This window comes from Rhinoderma darwinii, chromosome 2 (genome assembly GCF_050947455.1).
Source record: "Rhinoderma darwinii isolate aRhiDar2 chromosome 2, aRhiDar2.hap1, whole genome shotgun sequence".
In the NCBI taxonomy this organism is placed as follows: Eukaryota; Metazoa; Chordata; class Amphibia; order Anura; family Rhinodermatidae; genus Rhinoderma; species Rhinoderma darwinii.
In genome coordinates this window covers 328,762,086-328,780,748 of record NC_134688.1, presented here as the reverse complement: position 1 = coordinate 328,780,748, position 18,663 = coordinate 328,762,086, and the positions used below count along the sequence as shown (strand labels likewise).

The window sequence follows — 18,663 nt, the reverse complement described above, 5'->3', positions numbered from 1 at the left end:
GTTTGTAAAAAATATATATACACATATCAATAAATTTGTATTATATATATAATTAGGACTGGGCGATTATAATCGAAATAAAAAACCCGATTAAACATGTTACCTCGATTATTTAGGCCACACCCCTTTTTTTGCATACAAAGCCCCCTATTTGCATGCTACGCCATTGAATTAATATTTATCCCCTGAGCCTGCTGTATACTACGGTTTATAATATACCCCAACACTTCCCCATAGTGCTCCCCACACAGTATAATGCCCTATAGCTGCCCACACAAATTAAAATGCCCACATAGCTGCCCCCGACACAGTATAATGCCCCCATAGCAGCCCTCCACACAGTGTAAAGCCCCTATAACTGCCCTCCACACTGTATAATGCCCCCATAGCCCCAATAGTGCCTAATAAAATACATACTCACCTAACCACGTTCCAACGACGAGTGGAGGAGATCCCTCTGCTCCTCAGGTCTGTGTGGCTCGGCGCAGAGAGACGTGATTACATCACTGCCTCACGCCTATCTGCGCCGAGCCGTGAGCTTCCAGCGACCTTACCGCTCCCTGCTCTACCATTGGTTTTACTGTATCTAGATCCTGAGAATGCAGAAGCACTTGAAACCGGGAAAAAAAAAATTAAAAAGTGAAATGCGCAAGGTGTTGTCGCTAATTGCGCCGATTTTCGGTTGTTTTTTTTTTTAGATTAATTGCCCAGGCCTAATATATATAGGTGTGTGAGGATTTTTAACTGCCACCGACTGACCAGATAGTGATGTACAAATTTCCCATTTATTATAAAAGCAGATTTGAATAAAAGTTTCTCAAACCAACATACTGAACTTAGTGTAACTAAGCTTTTAAAAAACTTTTGACATGTCATAGTGACGTCAGAAGTTTTGATCGGTTGGGGTCCGAGCACTGAGTCCCCCACCGATCGCTAAATCGAAGTGGCAGAAGCGCTCAGGTGAGAGCTGTGCTGCTTCGTTTCTGATCGGCTTTCCTCGAAGTGGTGTACTGGCTAAATAGAAAGCCTATAAGGCCCCATGCACACTAACGTAAAAACGCCCGCAATCACGGGCCGTTATTACGGCACGGGCAGGCCCATAGAAGTCAATGGGGCTTCCCGTAATTACGGGTGACTATGTGTGTGCACCCGTAATTACGGGAGCGTTGCTAGGCGACGTCAGTAAATAGTGACTGTCCAGGGTGCTGAAAGAGTTAAACGATCGGCAGAAACTCTTTCAGCACCCTGGACAGAAACTACCGATCACAATATAGATCAACCTGTAAAAAAAAAAAAAAAAAAGGACGTTCATACTTACCCAGAACTCCCTGCTTCTTCCTCCAGTCCGGCCTCCTGGGATGACGTTTCAGCCCATGTGACCGCTGCAGCCAATCACAGGCTGCAGTGGTCTCATGGACTGCCGCGTCATCCAGGGAGGTCGGGCTGGATGTCAAAAGAGGGACGCGTCACCAAGACAACGGCCTGGTAAGTATGAATTTCTTTTACTTTTACTACGGAAAGGGCTGTCCCTTCTCTCTATCCTGCACTGATACAGAGAAGGGCTGCCGATTAGTGCAGTGCAATTTTGCAGAGAAAACGTGCCCGTAAATACGGGTGGAATACTGGGGACATCGGACCCGTATTTACGGGCACGGGTCCGTAAATACTGGTGCAATACGGGTCGAATACGTGTGACCAAGGACCCGTATTTACGGGAGGGAAAAAATAAGTTCGTGTGCATGAAGCCTAAGTCCGTAAACCGCTCGCTCGGTTTTCCGAGGAAAGCCGAACAGAAGCAAAGCAGCACAGTGCTCACCCGAGCACTTCTGCAGCTTTGTTTTAGCGATTGATGGGGGTCTCAGTGCTCGGACCCCCACTAATCAAAACTTCTGACACGTAATTATGAACAAAGAAGTATTCGGCACACAAGTTAGTGATTTTAGCAAATCTTGAATTTTATTTTATCAATGGTCGATGCCAGAGGTTTAGTGTGACGTTTCGGTCGTAATTTAGACCTTCATCAGACACTATAGGAGCAAAATACATTGCAAAACAGTAAATTAGCATCATGTCAATTGATACATTTCGTATAGATCGTATATAACATAAATAAAAGTTAAAGAAAAATTAGTGTCAAGCATAAAATAAACCACCCAGACAAACTTTCCTTAATACCCCTAAGGGACTTTCCCATGTCGGTCATGCCTACAATGTTCTCATATAATTAGGGGAGACACAATACAACATCCACAAACTGGCCAACAAATACCCATGAAAATATTTCACCTGCAACACCAATTATGTTGTATACATGATAAAATGTCCATGCGGATTAGCCTACGTTGGAGAGATAACACAACGGGTACGAAACAGAATTGGACAACATAAAAGCAACATACGCTGCAATAAAACACTTTTGCCAATCCCAGCCCATTTCCTTTCTAAAAAAAACCATGTGATTGGGTTGGGACCCTAATCGTTTACCTACCCTGGTCTTGTGCGCTACGTAATTATGAACAGTCAAAAGTTTTTTTAAAGTTTAGTTAAAAGTGTTTGATCATAAAATTTTGCACATCTTTTACTAAAAGTTTTATTGATGTTCCAAAGGATGAGGGTGCAATTACTAATCTCATGAAAAGATACTGTGCCGTTTAGCCTTATTTTCTAGGCAATGTTATTGAGTGATTTTAGAAGCTTAAAGTGTCCTGGAGATCACGTCAGTACCAGAACCTGGTTCACTTTTTAAAAATAAGGTTAGGTTCACAGAGACGTTTCTGTGTTTTGTTTTGTTTTTTCCCCCCAAATGCATTTATTATACATTTTCAAGAACAATAAACCAACCAATTTTTTTTTGTCTGATTGCTGCAACGTTTTAAAATCACAGCATGCTGAAGGTGTAACTTCAATGGCCATTATGTGGCGAAAAGTATACAGACGCCCCTTCTTTTTAGGGTATGTTCACACGGACTCCATGGAAAACCAGCTCCATTTAACGTCCGTAATGGACGCAGCAAAAAGCGCTTCAACATGCCATTACGGCTGAAATTACGGAGCGGTTTTCTCCTGAAAACAGCCCTGTAATTTCAGCCGTTACGGACGCTGCCGTGTGAACATACCCTAAATGTGTTCAGGTGTTTCAGCCCCATCCATTGCAAACAGGTGCATAAAATCAAGCACACAGCCATGCAAAGTCCATAGATAAACATTGATAGTAAGATGGGCCACATTCATAGGATGCCACAAGCCAGTTTGTGAAATTTCTGAGCTGTAGGAGCTGTTTTGGTCAACTGTAAGTGGTATTATTGTGAGGTGAAAGCATCTAGGAGTAACAACAGCTCAGCCACAAAGCGGTAGACCACAGTAATTTAGAGTGGGGCCGCTGAATGCTGCAGGGTGTTTCTCGTAAAAATCGCCTATTTTCTGTTGAATCACTCAATACCGACTTCCAAACTGCCTCTGGAAGTGATACCAAGAACTGTACGTTTGGAGCTTTACGAACTTTCAACCTTACTGGAATCAACTGACCAATATTACTGCATATCGGACTTATCATTTTCCATGTATAAATAACATTCTCACCGCATGCACATCCAGAGTGTCCACACTGAGATCATAAGCGGTTAGGTTCATGTTTTGGAAGACTTGACGCAGTGTCTGCTCCTTTCCTCCCTCTTCATGAACAATATCTTCCAAGTTTTTTTTCATTGTTCGTTTGATAAACCGGAGCAAATGCTTCTGATTCATGCAGGATGCAGCATGAATGTGTGTGTCCACCTTTAGAAGAAGAGATCAAAATAAGTTTTACATATAGCTAGCTTCAATGGGAAAATGTCACTGGCTGGTAATGTACACACCTTACGTATGTTGTAAAAGTCTCTGTGTGGCACCTTTTTCTGAGCTGCTAACTCTTTCATCTCATTCAGCAAAACATGCATCTGGAAACGGGAACTCAGGTACTGCAGCCGCCTGTAGCAGAATGACTTACTGTGGAGAAATTAACACAAATCAAAAATATAGGAATGTAGAGAAAATAAAAAAATATAGGAAAGCAGGGAAAATAAAGAATCAAAAACTGCGCACCACATAAAAAATAATAGACACAGCAATATACCTAGCGTATGAGAACATGCTGAAACAGAGCAAAAGTAAATTTTTTTACTGCTGTGTTTCTTAGAAGTATATGACCTAGTCTCTATACAAAAGAACACTTTGTTTAAATATTGAGTCATGTGCGTCCTATTCCATTTTTTTACACTACTCACATTGGACCATTGATAATAAGAGCCATCAGTACATTCATGTCAGCCACAAACTCTGAAAGATCCAGATATGGGAGATCCAGCTCTGTGTTCCTGAAAGACAAAACATGACAAATAAATATGGCCTATATACTGCCCATGTAACAGATAAGGGAAGTTCTTTAAAGGTAGATAGTATTTATTGCACAAAACCAAAAGATGATTCGGATCATGCAGTATGAATGACAACCACACTCCAATGTGCACAGTAGGTTGTCACTTTCCCCACACGAGGTTAAGAGAATCTGAATGTGGTCTCTACAACAAAGGTCCAAATTGTGAGACCATCAAGCAACTTGTGGTTAGAAAAAAAAACACTGCTAATACTATATTTAAACAGGAATGCTCACATGTCGGTGACATCACGATTTGTATACACATGTACCACACCATGTACCATCTTTAGCCCAAAGTCCAGGTCAGAAGGCATAGTACAGGGGTCACACACTTCATAGGGATGCTGGTCAGAGAAGGGAGGATGCACAGGAGCATCTGTGAAAATAAACGGAGATCTTAATTTCATATGAAATGTACCAATAAACGAATCCTATATTGACTTTTGGGGTTTGTTCACACGGCTTATTTTTGGCCATTTTTTGGTCTGTAAACGGCCGAAAAATCGGAAGCAGAACGCCTCCAAACATCTGCCCTTTGATTTCAATGAGAAAAACGTCATTCTTTACCGATGGGCCGTTTTTTAAAAAAATGGCCGCGAAAAAGAAGTGCATGTCACTTCTTGAGAAGTTTTTCATTGACTCTATAGTAAAAACAGCTCCAAAAACGGCCGTGAACGCGTGTTTGCTTAAAAAACGGCTGAAAATCAGGAGCTGTTTTCCCTTGAAAACAGCTCCGTATTTTCAGACGTTTTTGCTAAGCGCGTGAACATAGCCTAATACTTGATGCCCAGAATGTTTGAAATCCCACACATGTAAAATGCGACACTGTGTATTTTTTTTTCCTTTCCAGAATTCCTCTCTCTTAAACCATCTATGTGTTAACCATCTGATAAGATATAATGTAACAAGGAAATTGTTTATGTAAGAACATATGCAAATTCAAACTACATCTAGACCAGGTGTCTCAAACTCGGCCGGGTAAGTGGGCCGCATATAGAAAAAATGGGAAGTTGACGGGCCGCATTGCTTTCAAATTGGATACAATACAAAATTATTGTTAATCAATTAGTTATTTGAACTACTATAAACACATTACTATAATACCAATACTACATTACTATAATAATACCGCTAGGTTTATAATTTGAGAGAATTCTCCACATGCTTATTTCAACAATCCAGTTTTAGTGTCGCTAAATGCAGTCCGGCGGCTCAGTTGGCAGCGTGTGGCAGACAGACATGTCAAGATTGGGCAGCCCCTTTTTAGATAGTGCCAGAGTCCTCTGTAGATGCTGCGACAGAGTCCTCTGTAGATAATGCCACAGTACCCTCTGTAGATAATGCCACAGTGTCCTCTGTAGATAATGCCACAGTGCCCTCTGTAGATAATGCCACAGTGCCCTCTGTAGATAATGCCACAGTGCCCTCTGTAGATAATGCCACAGTACCCTCTGTAGATAATGCCACAGTACCCTCTGTAGATAATGCAGCACACCCCTAGATAATGCGTGTCCTCTGTAGATACTGCCACACACCCACTTGTAGATAATGCCACAGTGTTCCTGACGCTTTGGCTGGGCATTCCTCTGCTGTTGGAGCCCCTGACGTCACTGTCCATACACAGTGACGTCAGGGGATCCTGCTGGACCGGAATGTGATATCAGGGGCAACCCCAGAGCCGGTGTCCCGGAGCAGAGCACAAGTATAGGCTCTGCGCTGGAAGTCTGGGGAAGCCACGGACATCAGTGTCCATATATGGACAGTGATGTCAGGGGCTTGCCTAGAGCTGGAGTCCCGGAGCAGAGCCGCTTCTAGCACTCTGCCTGGGATTCCAGCTCTGCTCCTGATATCACTGTCCATATACGGACATGGATGTCAGGGGCATCCCCAGAGCTGGAGTCCCGGGCAGAGCACTAGTAGGCTCTTCCTGGGACTCCAGCTGTGCTCCTGACATCACTGGGACTCCTGCTCTGGGGAAGCCCTTGACATCACTGTTGATGTATGGACAGTGATGTCAGAGGCTTCCCCAGAGTCCCAGAGCAGATACTAAGCGCTCTACAAGGGACTCCAGCTCTGGGGAAGTTCCAGACATCGCTGTACATATGTGGACAGCAATGTCAGGGGATTTCAGAGTTCCGGAGCAGAGCCGATACTAGCGGCTCTGTGTCCCGCAGACTGGAAATGACAGCCCCAGGGGCCGCATGCGGGCCGCGTGCTTGAGACCCCTGATCTAGACGTATATTTCACGGGGGGAAAAAACAGCGTTCTTTTTCTTTTAGTGGGTTCTGCCTCTGACCTTTTATTGAAATCAATGGCAGAAAAAACCTGTGGTGCTTGTTTGGAACAATTTTCTTCCCCGGTTTTGCATTAAATCCATGTGGCTAACAAAAAGTGGCAAAAGAGCTCCACAAAAAACGTGGAAATAAAAGAGTCAAAAATTGCTGGCATTTCAAAATCTGCCTCAAGGAATTTTGAGGCAGATTTTCTATGCCAGACAAAAAACGCTGTGTGAACTACCCCTAATGCTTCCAATAAATTTTACTATTTACTATTTTTGTATAAGAAAAACATAGCTTCCACTCCCCCATAAAGATATATGGTGCTTTATCTAGGTGGAAGGCAAAAGGCCCCCCTAATGCTCTGGCCACTAGGGCAGTGGACGATAGGCTGAATGGTCACTTCACCCCTGTATGAGGCCCTCTATGAATTTTATTTACCTGCAGCGACAGGTGTATCAGCACTCTCCTCTTGAAGTGGACTGTCCAAAGTCTCATCACTGAGCTTCTTCAGGTGCTGAGCAGTAGTACGGCAAAAGATTTGCATGGACATATTCATATACTTTTGACGAATAAATAAAGCCCGTACCACACTCTTGGCTGCATCCAGAAGGTCTGTGAAAGGTACCTAAAACAGACCGAAAATAAACCAAATTAAGGGTATGTTCACATGGAGGTTTTTGCAGTTTTGCACCACACGCGTTTCTTTAGGCTTTTTTTTTTTTAGCAATCTCTTTAACAGAAAGATGGAATAACCACAAGCGCTTTTTGCGTGAAAACGCGGTAAAAAAAGTGTTTATTTCCGTCTCCCATTGATTTCAATGGGGTTTTTGAGGCGGAAAACGCCTCAAGATAGGGCATGTCGCTTCTTTTTTCCGCGAGCGTTTTATTTTGATCGCAGTAAAAAAACGCCTCCACCGCCCATTGAAATCAATTTCGAACGTTTTTTGCGGCGTTTTTTTAGGGCGTTTTATAAATTAATCAAATGCAAAAAATTGGGCCAAAAAATTCTTTAAACGAGCGCTGTTTTTTTTCTGCCCCTTATTGATTTTAAATTGAGGTTCAAAGGCGGTAGCCGCTCCAAGATATGGCATGCCAATTTTTCTTTCCGCGAGTGTTCACAACACGCCCGAGGGAAACAAAACGAGAGATTCAGGGTGTTTTTGGGCGCCGATTCCAATGTTTTCCGTGGCAAAATCAGAGCAAAAACACGCCTTGTGAACTTGGCCTTAGGGATTGGCCAAAACAGCCCTATCTTTACCAGTTTGATCCATCAATTAGACAGGTTATCAAAGTATGAGAGGTGGGGGTCCGACTAAAGGAAAGATACAAGATTCTCGGTAACTATGATTTTTTTCAAAGGGGTTGTCCCACAGCAACCCTTTTTTAATTGACTCCCACCGATCAGATATTAAATAATGATTATGGGAAAACTCCTTTATGGGCATGACCAGACCTGGCGGAATTGCTCTGGAATACCGCAGCGGACAGTCCGCTGCGGAAATCCGCAGCGTACACGTTTCTCCATTGCTTTCCACAGCTTTTTAGTTAGGTTTGTTTACACGTTGCGGACAATTCCGCTGCGGAGCATAGGCTTCGGTGCGGAATTTGGTGTCCGCAGAATACACTGGCTGTTGCGGACGCGTAGCGGACTTGTTGCGGACTCATTGCGGAATTTCTCCATTGACTTCAATGGAGAGTCAAAATTCCGCAATGAAGTCCGCAGATGTTATGTGTGCTGCGTAGCGTATTGGTTTTACGAACATGATAGTTCTTCATTCTGGCTGGACCTATGTATTTCTAGGTCTACAGCCAGACTGAGGACGTCAATGGGGCTCCCGTAATTACGGGTGACTACGTGTGTGCACCCGTAATTACGGGAGCGTTGCTAGGCGACGTCAGTAAATAGTCACTGTCCAGGGTGCTGAAAGAGTTAAACGATCGGCAGTAACTGTTTCAGCACCCTGGACAGTGACTTCCGATCACAATATACATCAACCTGTAAAAAAAAAATAAAAAAAAAAAAAAAAAAAATAAAAGTTCATACTTACCGAGAACTCCCTGCTTCTTCCTCCAGTCCGGCCTCCCGGGATGTCGTTTCAGTCCAAGTGACGGCTGCAGCCAATCACAGGCTGCAGCGGTCACATGGACTGCTGCGTCATCCAGGAAGGTCGGGCTGGATGTCGAAAAAGGGACGAGTCACCAAAACAACGGCCTGGTAAGTATGAATTTCTTTCTTTTCTAGGGAAAGGGCTGTCTCTTCTCTCTATCCTGCACTGATAGAGAGAAGGGAAGTACTTTCACCTCAATAAGCAACGGCTAGTCTGCATCAATTTAATGCCCATTTTAGGCAGAGCCGCAAAGGAATCTGCAACGCAGATTATGTGCGGCATTGATGCGGACAGTGGCGGAAGAAATACGTGACATCTGGTCATGCCCTAACTGGTTGCATCCCCTATCAGCAATAATGGCAACAATTTAGGCCCCATGCACACGAACGGGCTTTTGCGGCCGCAATTCCCCCGAAAATCCCTGGAAGAATTGCGGCTCCATTCATTTCTATGGGCCCATGCACACGGCCGTGGTTTCCAAGGTCTGTGCATGGCCCAGGAGCCTGGACCGCGGAAAGAACGGACATGTCTTATTACAGCCGTGTTCTGCGGTACAGGTTCATAGAAAATAATGGACGCGGCCATGTGCATGGCTACGGTCGTGTGCATGAGGCCTTACTGTTGTTTTTCCAATATATTTTTAGTTAACAACTGTGCCTATTAAAAATCAACTTGCTAGTGTGCATTTGAGAAGCCTGTCGTATTTGCATAAATACTATGCAAATGGCAATAGCTTTGCATCCATTTTGCCGCAGACGATGTAAATACTCAATGTCATAGTTGAAGTAAAAATATTTTTTTTTTTTCAACCTTTTTGATCTTAGCAATTTAAGGGCGGATTTACGGGAACGTAATATACGTCCGTGCAAAGCGCGCGATTTTCATGCGCCTCGCACGGACCTATATTAGTCTATGGGTACGTGCAGACAGTCCGTGATTTTTACGCAGCGGGTGTCCGCTGCGTAAAACTCACGACATGTCCTATATTTCTGCGTTTCTCGCGCATCACGCACCCATTGCAGTCAATGGGTGCATGAAAATCACGCGCACAACACGGAAGCACTTCCGTGGGACGCGAGTGATTCGTGCAACAGCAGTGAAAAGTATGATTGAAAACCACCACGTGCTTTTCTGTTTACAAACATACAGAGTGTCATAATGATGGAGGCTGCGCGAAAATCACGCAGCCGCGCATCATATGGTGACGACACACGGAGCTGTTAAGTGCCTTTTGCGCGTGCAAAACGCCGCATTTTTTGCGCGCGCAAAACGCACACGCTCGTGTAAATCCGCCCGAAGCAATATGAAGTAAATACAACTTTTTTCTTTTAACTATTAATGCATATCCATATGGATAACCACTGCTCAATTCAAAGCTTGCTATGAAAGCCCTTGTGATCAGCTGCGGGTAGCTGCAAGGGAAATTTAGTACTAGGGTATGTGCACATGTAGTGTTTTCAGGCGTATTTCGGTCCTTTGCACCTCGAAAAACGCCTGAAAAAACGGAAGCAGAACGCCTACAAACACCTGCACATTGATTTCAATGGAAAATCTAGCATTCTGTTCCAACAGGGCGGTTTTTTATGCCTCATCTTCGAAAAATAGCGCGTAAAAATATGCCCGTGAAAAAGAAGTGCATGTCAGTGTAGGACATGTAGGACCCCTGGATAGTGGTAATGGGGAGTTGGTCACAGGGGATCCAGAGAAGGCAGAGTTACTAAATGGGTTCTTCAGCTCTGTATATACAACAGAAGAAAGAGCAGCTGATGTAGCTGGTGCCAGTGCTGTTAATATATCAGTTGGTATAATGAATTGGATGAATGTAGATCTGGTCCAAGCTAAATGAAATTAAATAAATGTGCACAAGGCCCCGGGACCAGATGGGTTACACCCTAGAGTTCTTAAAGAGCTTAGTTCAGTTATTTCTGTCCCCCTTTTCATAATATTCAGAGATTCTCTAGTGACTGGTATAGTGCCAAGGGACTGGCGCAGGTCAAATGTGGTGCCTATTTTCAAAAAGTGCTCTAGGTCTTCCCCGGGTAATTATAGACCAGTAAGCTTAACATCCATCGTGGGGAAAATGTTTGAGGGGCTATTGAGGGACTATATACAGGATTATGTGACAAAAAATAGTATTATAAGTGACAGCCAGCACAGTTTTACTAAGGACAGAAGTTGTCAAACCAACCTAATTTGTTTTTATGAAGAGGTGAGCAGAAGCCTAGACAGAGGGGCCGCTGTGGATTTAGTGTTTTTGGACTTTGCAAAGGCATTTGACACTGTCCCTCATAGACGTCTAATGGGTAAATTAAGGACTATAGTTTTAGAAAATATAGTTTGTAATTGGATTGAGAATTGGCTCAAGGACCGTATCCAGAGAGTTGTGGTCAATGATTCCTACTCTGAATGGTCCCCGGTAATAAGTGGTGTACCCCAGGGTTCAGTGCTGGAACCACTATTATTCAACTTATTTATTAATGATATAGAGGATGGGATTAATAGCACTATTTCTATTTTTGCAGATGACACCAAGCTATGTAATATAGTTCAGTCTATGGAAGATGTTCGTGAATTACGAGCGGATTTAAACAAACTAAGTGTTTGGGCATCCACTCGGCAAATGAAGTTTAAAGGAACAGTGTCATCACAAAATTTTTTTTCATATGTTAAAGATGTTAGTGCTTTATTAAAAACGTTTATATTTATTCGTGTGTTTGTGTTTTACTTTTTCTTATTTTTACACTTTTTCTTCCCTATGGGGGCTGCCATTTTTTGTTCTATTTCTGTATGTGTCGATTAACGACACATACAGACATGGAATACGGCAGCCACAGTCCCATAGGGACTGCGAACGGCTCCCGTCCCATCCACTTCTGTGTACGCCGTCTGTGTGGGAACTGCGCATGCGCCGCTCCCACACAGTCCAATTTGAAATTGGCGCCTTCCGGCACCATTTTCCTGTGGACCGGATGTCGCGGCCGGACAGTAAGATTACTACTTCCGGTCGCGGCTTCCGGACTTGTGCACTTGGACCAGCGGCAGCAGACCGAGCGGACGGCCCGGAGGGAGCCGCGGCGGCAGGAGCAGGTAAGAGATTTCAATGTATGTTCGTGTTTGTGTATGTTTACTACTGTATGTAAACCTACTACACTGTGTGTTAGCTCAAAAAATGGCGACACAGTGTAGGAGGTTAGACCGTTCAAACCCCTCGTTTATCCCGGCACTAGCCAGGATAAAGGAGGGGGGGATGCTGAGAGCTCACTAGAGCGAGGGCTTTTTACCCAATTTTGCAATGCTGCAATTTTGGGAATAGCGCCATCTAGTGACCAGCAATGGGAATTATTATAAAATTAGAATCTAATTTATAATATTTCCTGACTCGTGAAAAAAATAAAAAAAAATTGAACAATGTTTAATCACCTACACACTAAATGTTTAATAAAAAAAAAACAAACATGTTTTTCTGGCAACACATTCCCTTTAATGTAGATAAATGTAAAGTTATGCACCTGGGTACCAACAACCTGCATGCATCATATGTCCTAGGGGGAGCTACACTGGGGGAGTCACTTGTTGAGAAGGATCTGGGTCTACTTGTAAGTCATAAACTAAATAACAGCATGCAATGTCAATCAGCTGCTTCAAAGGACAGCAGGATATTGTCGTGTATTAAAAGAGGCATGGACTCGCGGGACAGGGATGTAATATTGCCACTTTACAAAGCATTAGTGAGGCCTCATCTAGAATATGCAGTTCAGTTCTGGGCTCCAGTTCATAGAAAGGATGCCCTGGTGTTGGAAAAAAATACAAAGAAGAGCAACGAAGCTAATCAGGGGCATGGAGAATCTAAGTTATGAGGAAAGGTTAAAAGAACTAAACCTATTTAGCCTTGAAAAAAGACGACTAAGGGGGGACATGATTAACTTATAGAAATATATTAATGGCACATACAAAAAAATATGGTGAAATCCTGTTCCATGTAAAACCCCCTCAAAAAACAAGGGGGCACTCCCTCCGTCTGGAAAAAGAAAGGTTCAACCTGCAGAGGCGACAAGCCTTCTTTACCGTGAGAACGGTGAATTTATGGAATAGTCACCGCAGGAGCTGGTCACAGCAGGGACATTCGATGGCTTTAAAAAAGGCTTAGATAATTTCCTAGAACAAAAAAATATTAGCACCTATGTGTAAATATTTTTCCCTTCCCTTGGTTGAACTTGATGGACATGTGTCTTTTTTTCAGCCATACTAACTATGTAACTATGTAAGTAGGTCACTTCTTGAGCCATTTTTGGAGCCGTTTTTCATTGACTATAGAAAAACAGCTCCAAAAACTGCTGTAAAAAAACGGCGCGAAAAACGCGAGTTGCTAAAAAAACTTCTGAAAATCAGGAGCTGTTTTCCCTTGAAAACATCTCCGTATTTTCAGACGTTTTTGAGTCTGCGTGTGAACATACCCTCACAGGTCACTCACTGAAATGAATGGCCAACCATAAGAGCAGCAGCTGATCTTTGAAACGTCTGTCTGCCCTGGCTAATTTGCCTGGGCAACATACATTTTAGGCATAAGTGGGCATATAGAAAAGAATTGTGGAGGGGGAATAATAATTACTAGAAAGTATAAAATATCCTATACCTTTTAAGGCCTGATTTCGTCTTGCATATTTTGGATACACATTCATTCCAAATAGGTTTATGATACAAAGTTAATGTTTTTCCATGTTCCTGTTCAAACATCTGTATTTTTATACGGCTGTATGTCTATAACCTGTTTATTTTTCAGTACACCGTATATGGATACCGCATGCAGTATTTTTCCAATAAAAGTCAATGGGGATGTATAAATGGACCAGTAATTCATATTTATATCTGCGAGGTGGGAGAAAATACTGATTGCATATCTAAAAATATGAATAAGAAAACACTACAACAACATGGAGCTGAAAGAACAAAATACTAACACAATACTAACATAATGACAGGGTTACTATCATTGTGCCAATGTATCTGACCCTCAGGAGATCACAATATACCAATATAGCGCAGACAAAAATCAAAGCCTAGAAGTTAGACCATGAAATATAACGTTTAATTACGAAACAGGGTCCCATACATTATGCAAGTACAATTTAAAATTAGCTCAGGAGTTCAAATGTTTAACCCCTTAATGACCAGGCTATTTTAGACGTTAATAACAAGCCATTTTTTACGTTTTTCCATCGTCGCATTCCAAGAGCTATAACTTTTATTTTTGCGTCGACATAGCTGTATAAGGTCTTGTTTTTTGCGGGACAAGTTGTATTTTTTAATAGCACCATTTTGAGGTACATATTATTTATTGATTAACTTTTATTAACTTTTTTTGGGGGGAATAGAAAAAAATCTGAAATTTCGCCACTCTTTTCGCGTCTTAAATCAACGCCGTTTACCGTGTGGTATAAATAACACAATAAGTTTATTCAGCGGGTTGTTACGATTGCAACGATACCAAATTTGTATAGATGTTGTATGTTTTACTACTTTTACACAGGAAAAACGCTTTTTTTTCAAAATTATTTGTTTTTGTGTCTCCATATTTGAAGAGCCGTAACGTTTTTATTTTTTCGCCGATGCGGTTGTGTGAAGGCTTTTTTTTTGCGGGAAGACTTGTAGTTTTTATTGGTACCATTTTGGAGTAGATGCGACTTTTTGATCACTTTTTAATCACATTTTTTAAGTCAGGTTTCATAGAAAACAGCAATTTTTCTGTCGTTTTTTATTTTATTTTTTTACGGTGTTCACCGTGCGGGTTAAGTAATGTAATAGATTTATAGTTGGGGTCGTTACGGACGTGGCGATACCTAATATGTGTAACTTTTTAGCAGTTTGTAAGGGGAAAAAGTGGGTTTTTCATTTTTTTTTTATTAACTTTATTAAACTTTTTTTCCCACTTTTTTACTAGTCCCACTAGGGGACTTCACTATGCGATGGTCTGATCGCATTTATAATACACTGCAATACTTCTGTATTGCAGTGTATTTGCCTGTCCGTTTAAAACGGACAGGCATCTGCTAGGTCATGCCTGCGGGCATTCATTACAGGCAGACCTGGGGGCCTTTATTAGACCCCCGGCTGCCATGGGAGACACAGACACTCGGCGATCTTATCGCCGGGTGTCGGTGGGATGAGAGGGAGCTCCCTCCCTCTCTACAAAACCACTCAGATGCGGTGCTCACTATTGAGCACCGCATCTGAGGGGTTAAACGGGTGAGATCGATACTAATATCGATCTCACCCGGCAGAGCAGGGACGCTCCCAGCCCTCAGCTGCCTCTGGCAGCCGAGAGCAGGGAGATTTGACAGCTCCCTGCTCGGTTTACTTATTCCGATGCCGCGACGTAAAAAGTCTATGGCATCGGAATAAGGCCCGTTAGTGACCGACGTAAAAAGACTATGGGCCGGTCACTAACGGGTTAAAAAGGACAAAAATCTACGCAGGGAGGAAAATAAAAGCTATGGAAAGAGTTAGGGTATGTTCACACGGCTTATTTCCGGCCGTTTTTCGGGCCATAAACGGCCGAAAAATCGGAAGCAGAACGCCTCCAAACATCTGCCCATTGATTTCAATAGAAAAACTACATTCTGTTCCGACGGGGCATTTTTTAAGCGGCCGCTTTGAAAAACAACCGCATTAGAAAACGCCTGCGAAAAAGAAGTGTATGTCACTTCTTGAGCCGTTCTTCATTGACTCAATAGAAAAACAGCTCAAAAAATGGCCGTAAAAAACGGCAGTTAATTAACTGAAAATCAGGAGCTGTTTTCCCTTGAAAACAGCTCTGTATTTTCAGATGTTTTTTATTAAGCGTGTGAACATACCCTCAGGCTATGTTCACACGCTTAGCAAAAAACTGATTTTCAGAAGTTTTTTAAGCAACTCTCGTTTTTCGCTGCATTTTTTACAGCCATTTTTGGAGCTGTTTTTATTATAGAGTCAATGAAAAACGGCTCAAGCAGTGACATGCACTTCTTTTTCGCGGGTGTTTTTTTTTTACGCGGCCGTTTTGAAAAACGGCTGAAAATAAGCCGTGTGGACATACCCTTAGGGTATGTGCACACACAAAATTAAAAACGTCTGAAAATACGGAACGGTTTTCAAGGGAAAACAGCTCCTGATTTTCAGACATTTTTTAAGCCACTCGCGATTTTTGTGGCATTTTTTACGGCCGTTTTTGGAGCGGTTTTTCTATAGTCAATGAAAAATGGCTCCAAAAACGGCTCAAGAAGTGACATGCACTTCTTTTTCGCAGCTTTTTCAAAACGGCCGCGTGAATAAAAACGGCCCGTCGGAACAGAACGCCATTTTTCCCATTGAAATCAATGGGCAGATGTTTGGAGGCGTTCGGTTTCCGATTTTTCACCCGTTTCCGGCTCAAATACGGCCGAAAAGAAGCCGTGTGAACATACCCTAAGGCTGTCTTTACCAATCTGACAATACCTAATAGTATGAATAAATGGAGTGCCCGACCTGACAAGGGCAACCACACACGCAGGAGCCTAATACCTAGATAAATCAGTATATTATATCTATATAACAATATATCTATAACAGAACCTTAAATACATTTGTTAAAATAATCAAATTACCCAAATAAAGAAAATATAATAAACTAGTTCCTAATGCCCTCAATTGTTGGTTCAGTGATTGTTTTCTTTTTATTTTGTTATGATCTGTGCATGTATCCTAGGCATTAGTTGGCTTTAGTTATCTTACGTGAATTACACTTTTTTTTTTTATATCCACCTGCATTTTGCTCATTGTTTGGGGGCAAGACAGGGAACGTTTTTGCCTGGCTTTGGGGTAATAGAGCCCATTTTCAATATATTTTCCTATATGTAGAAGTGGAACCCAGCCCTACACTAGCTCTGATTTAAAACTTGTAATACATTTTATAATAAAAACAGGTACATATTATAGTAGGCCGAGTAATTCCTTTCAACATTAATTGCTTAATTTAAATGTGGATGGGGCTTAATCAGCCACCTGCCCCCGAAGGTGGTGATGTGTTTGGTGTGGATTGACTTGTTATTATGGTGCAACGGTGGCGGTTGAGAAGGCGCCTGCTTCTCCATTCAATGCCTCTGGGACTGATGGAAACAACCGAGCGCTATACTCAGCAGTTTCCGTCATTCCCGTAGACTTTGAATGTAGTGGCAGAACGCATGCTCGACCACCGCTCCATCCAATTTCCTTCTCACTTCCATTCTCGCGATCGGTGGGGGTGCCAGCAGTGTGATCCCCAGCAATCAGACAATTATCACCTATCCTGTGCATAAGTGATCATTGTTGATTCTGAGAATACCACTTTTCTTGTTCCTGTGGTGGGGTTGGATCTGTCAGGACAGGACTGCACATTTATATATACCATGAGGTTACTGTAGGGCTTGGTAGGGAAAGTCTTACCCTATCAACTGCTTTTATACATGGCCCTGCATTGATTTATGTTCTTTTTGTACATTTGACTATGGACTACTTTGGTTAATTTTTTACATACTGTATATGACCCCGTTTTGTGATTTTACGGTATGCTACTAAAAGTTATATTTTAAGGTCTGATGTTTGGGCTTTTGCTCAGCGATGACTTCAAAGAAAATTACAGATTAATAAATCTATTTTTAAAACTCAATATGTTACAGACATAATACGTACGTATATATTTGTATCTGCAGTTAAGAAGAAAACATGGATAAAAAAAAAAGGTTACTGTTTACACAGATTACAACAGGAAACACTGTTTACGGCCCCATGCACACGTCCGTGCAGTCTTTACAGTAAGTCTGAGTGTCATCTGCATTTGTAGACCATGCTCACAGTAATAAGTATAGGAGCAATCTTTAATGCTCTTATGCACATTTAGGACATACCATGCACGGCTGCGGGTTCAGGGTGCATACCGGAGTTTTCTTACATAAGTATTTTCAGCGACATGGTACTCTCAGGTGAACTCATGAGTTGCTGTGAGGCTGATAACTGACCTGTGATCTGTTGCATGATTTCAATGCCATTTTTGCACTATGTTGTGTATATTATTTGTACGATTTGTGATATAAAATAACAAAATGACAAATAAAAGAATTAAAAAAAAAAAAAAAGTATAGGAGCAAAGTCCGTAAATATGAAAAATAGGACATGTCCTATTTTTTGATGCTCATTTCTACGGCCCGGACACACACCCGTAAATATACGGGAAGGTGTCCATGGCCGATAGAAATTAATGTGTCAGTATTTTATCAGATAAAAACTACGGACGTGTGCATGGGGTCTAAGGCCTCATGCACACGACCGTAGCCATTATTTGCTATGAGCCTGGACTTCTGGGCTATGCACGGACCGTGGAAACCACGGTCTTGTGCATGGCCCCATAGGAATGAATGGGGCCGCAATTCTCCCGTGGATTTTCGGGGGAATTGCGGCCACAAAAGCACGTTCGTGTGCATAGGGCCTTAGTCTGTATGCCTTTGTCTCCCCCACCTCTATCACACTGAAATGGATGTGCAAGCTGTGAGTTCTGTGAGAAAATGCAGCTCAGATCTCTTGTCAGGGATATATAATATGCGCTGTGTGAATAATACTGGCTGCTCTGACAACAGATGTCTCTAATGTTCATTTGCAGGTTAGCAAGAAGCAGTCTAGCAAATACATGACTGCAGGACCAGACTACATACAGGCTTTGCTTATAGTCTGTAACCATGGAGGACATGGGTCTGAATAGAAGCTGCATGAACAAAATAAGACTATTTTTTATTATATAATTAGATGGATATGCATATATTTATACACATACATACATATATATATATATATATAGATAGATTTATTTTTTTCTTTA

General features: G+C 42.2%; 1 protein-coding gene across 8 annotated transcripts in view; it reads right to left on the bottom strand.

Annotated features, from left to right (window-relative positions):
- AMPD2 (adenosine monophosphate deaminase 2) overlaps window positions 1–18,663 on the bottom strand; it is a 226,115-nt gene that overhangs the window by 66,453 nt on the left and 140,999 nt on the right. For all 8 annotated transcript variants that reach the window (XM_075853644.1, XM_075853647.1, XM_075853645.1 and 5 more), the window contains 5 exons: window positions 7,132–7,318; window positions 4,649–4,790; window positions 4,263–4,352; window positions 3,855–3,984; window positions 3,580–3,774 (listed from right to left, as the gene is read on the bottom strand). In XM_075853644.1, coding sequence (XP_075709759.1) covers window positions 3,580–3,774; window positions 3,855–3,984; window positions 4,263–4,352; window positions 4,649–4,790; window positions 7,132–7,318 — 744 coding nt within the window. The remainder of the gene's footprint in view (window positions 1–3,579; window positions 3,775–3,854; window positions 3,985–4,262; window positions 4,353–4,648; window positions 4,791–7,131; window positions 7,319–18,663) is intronic.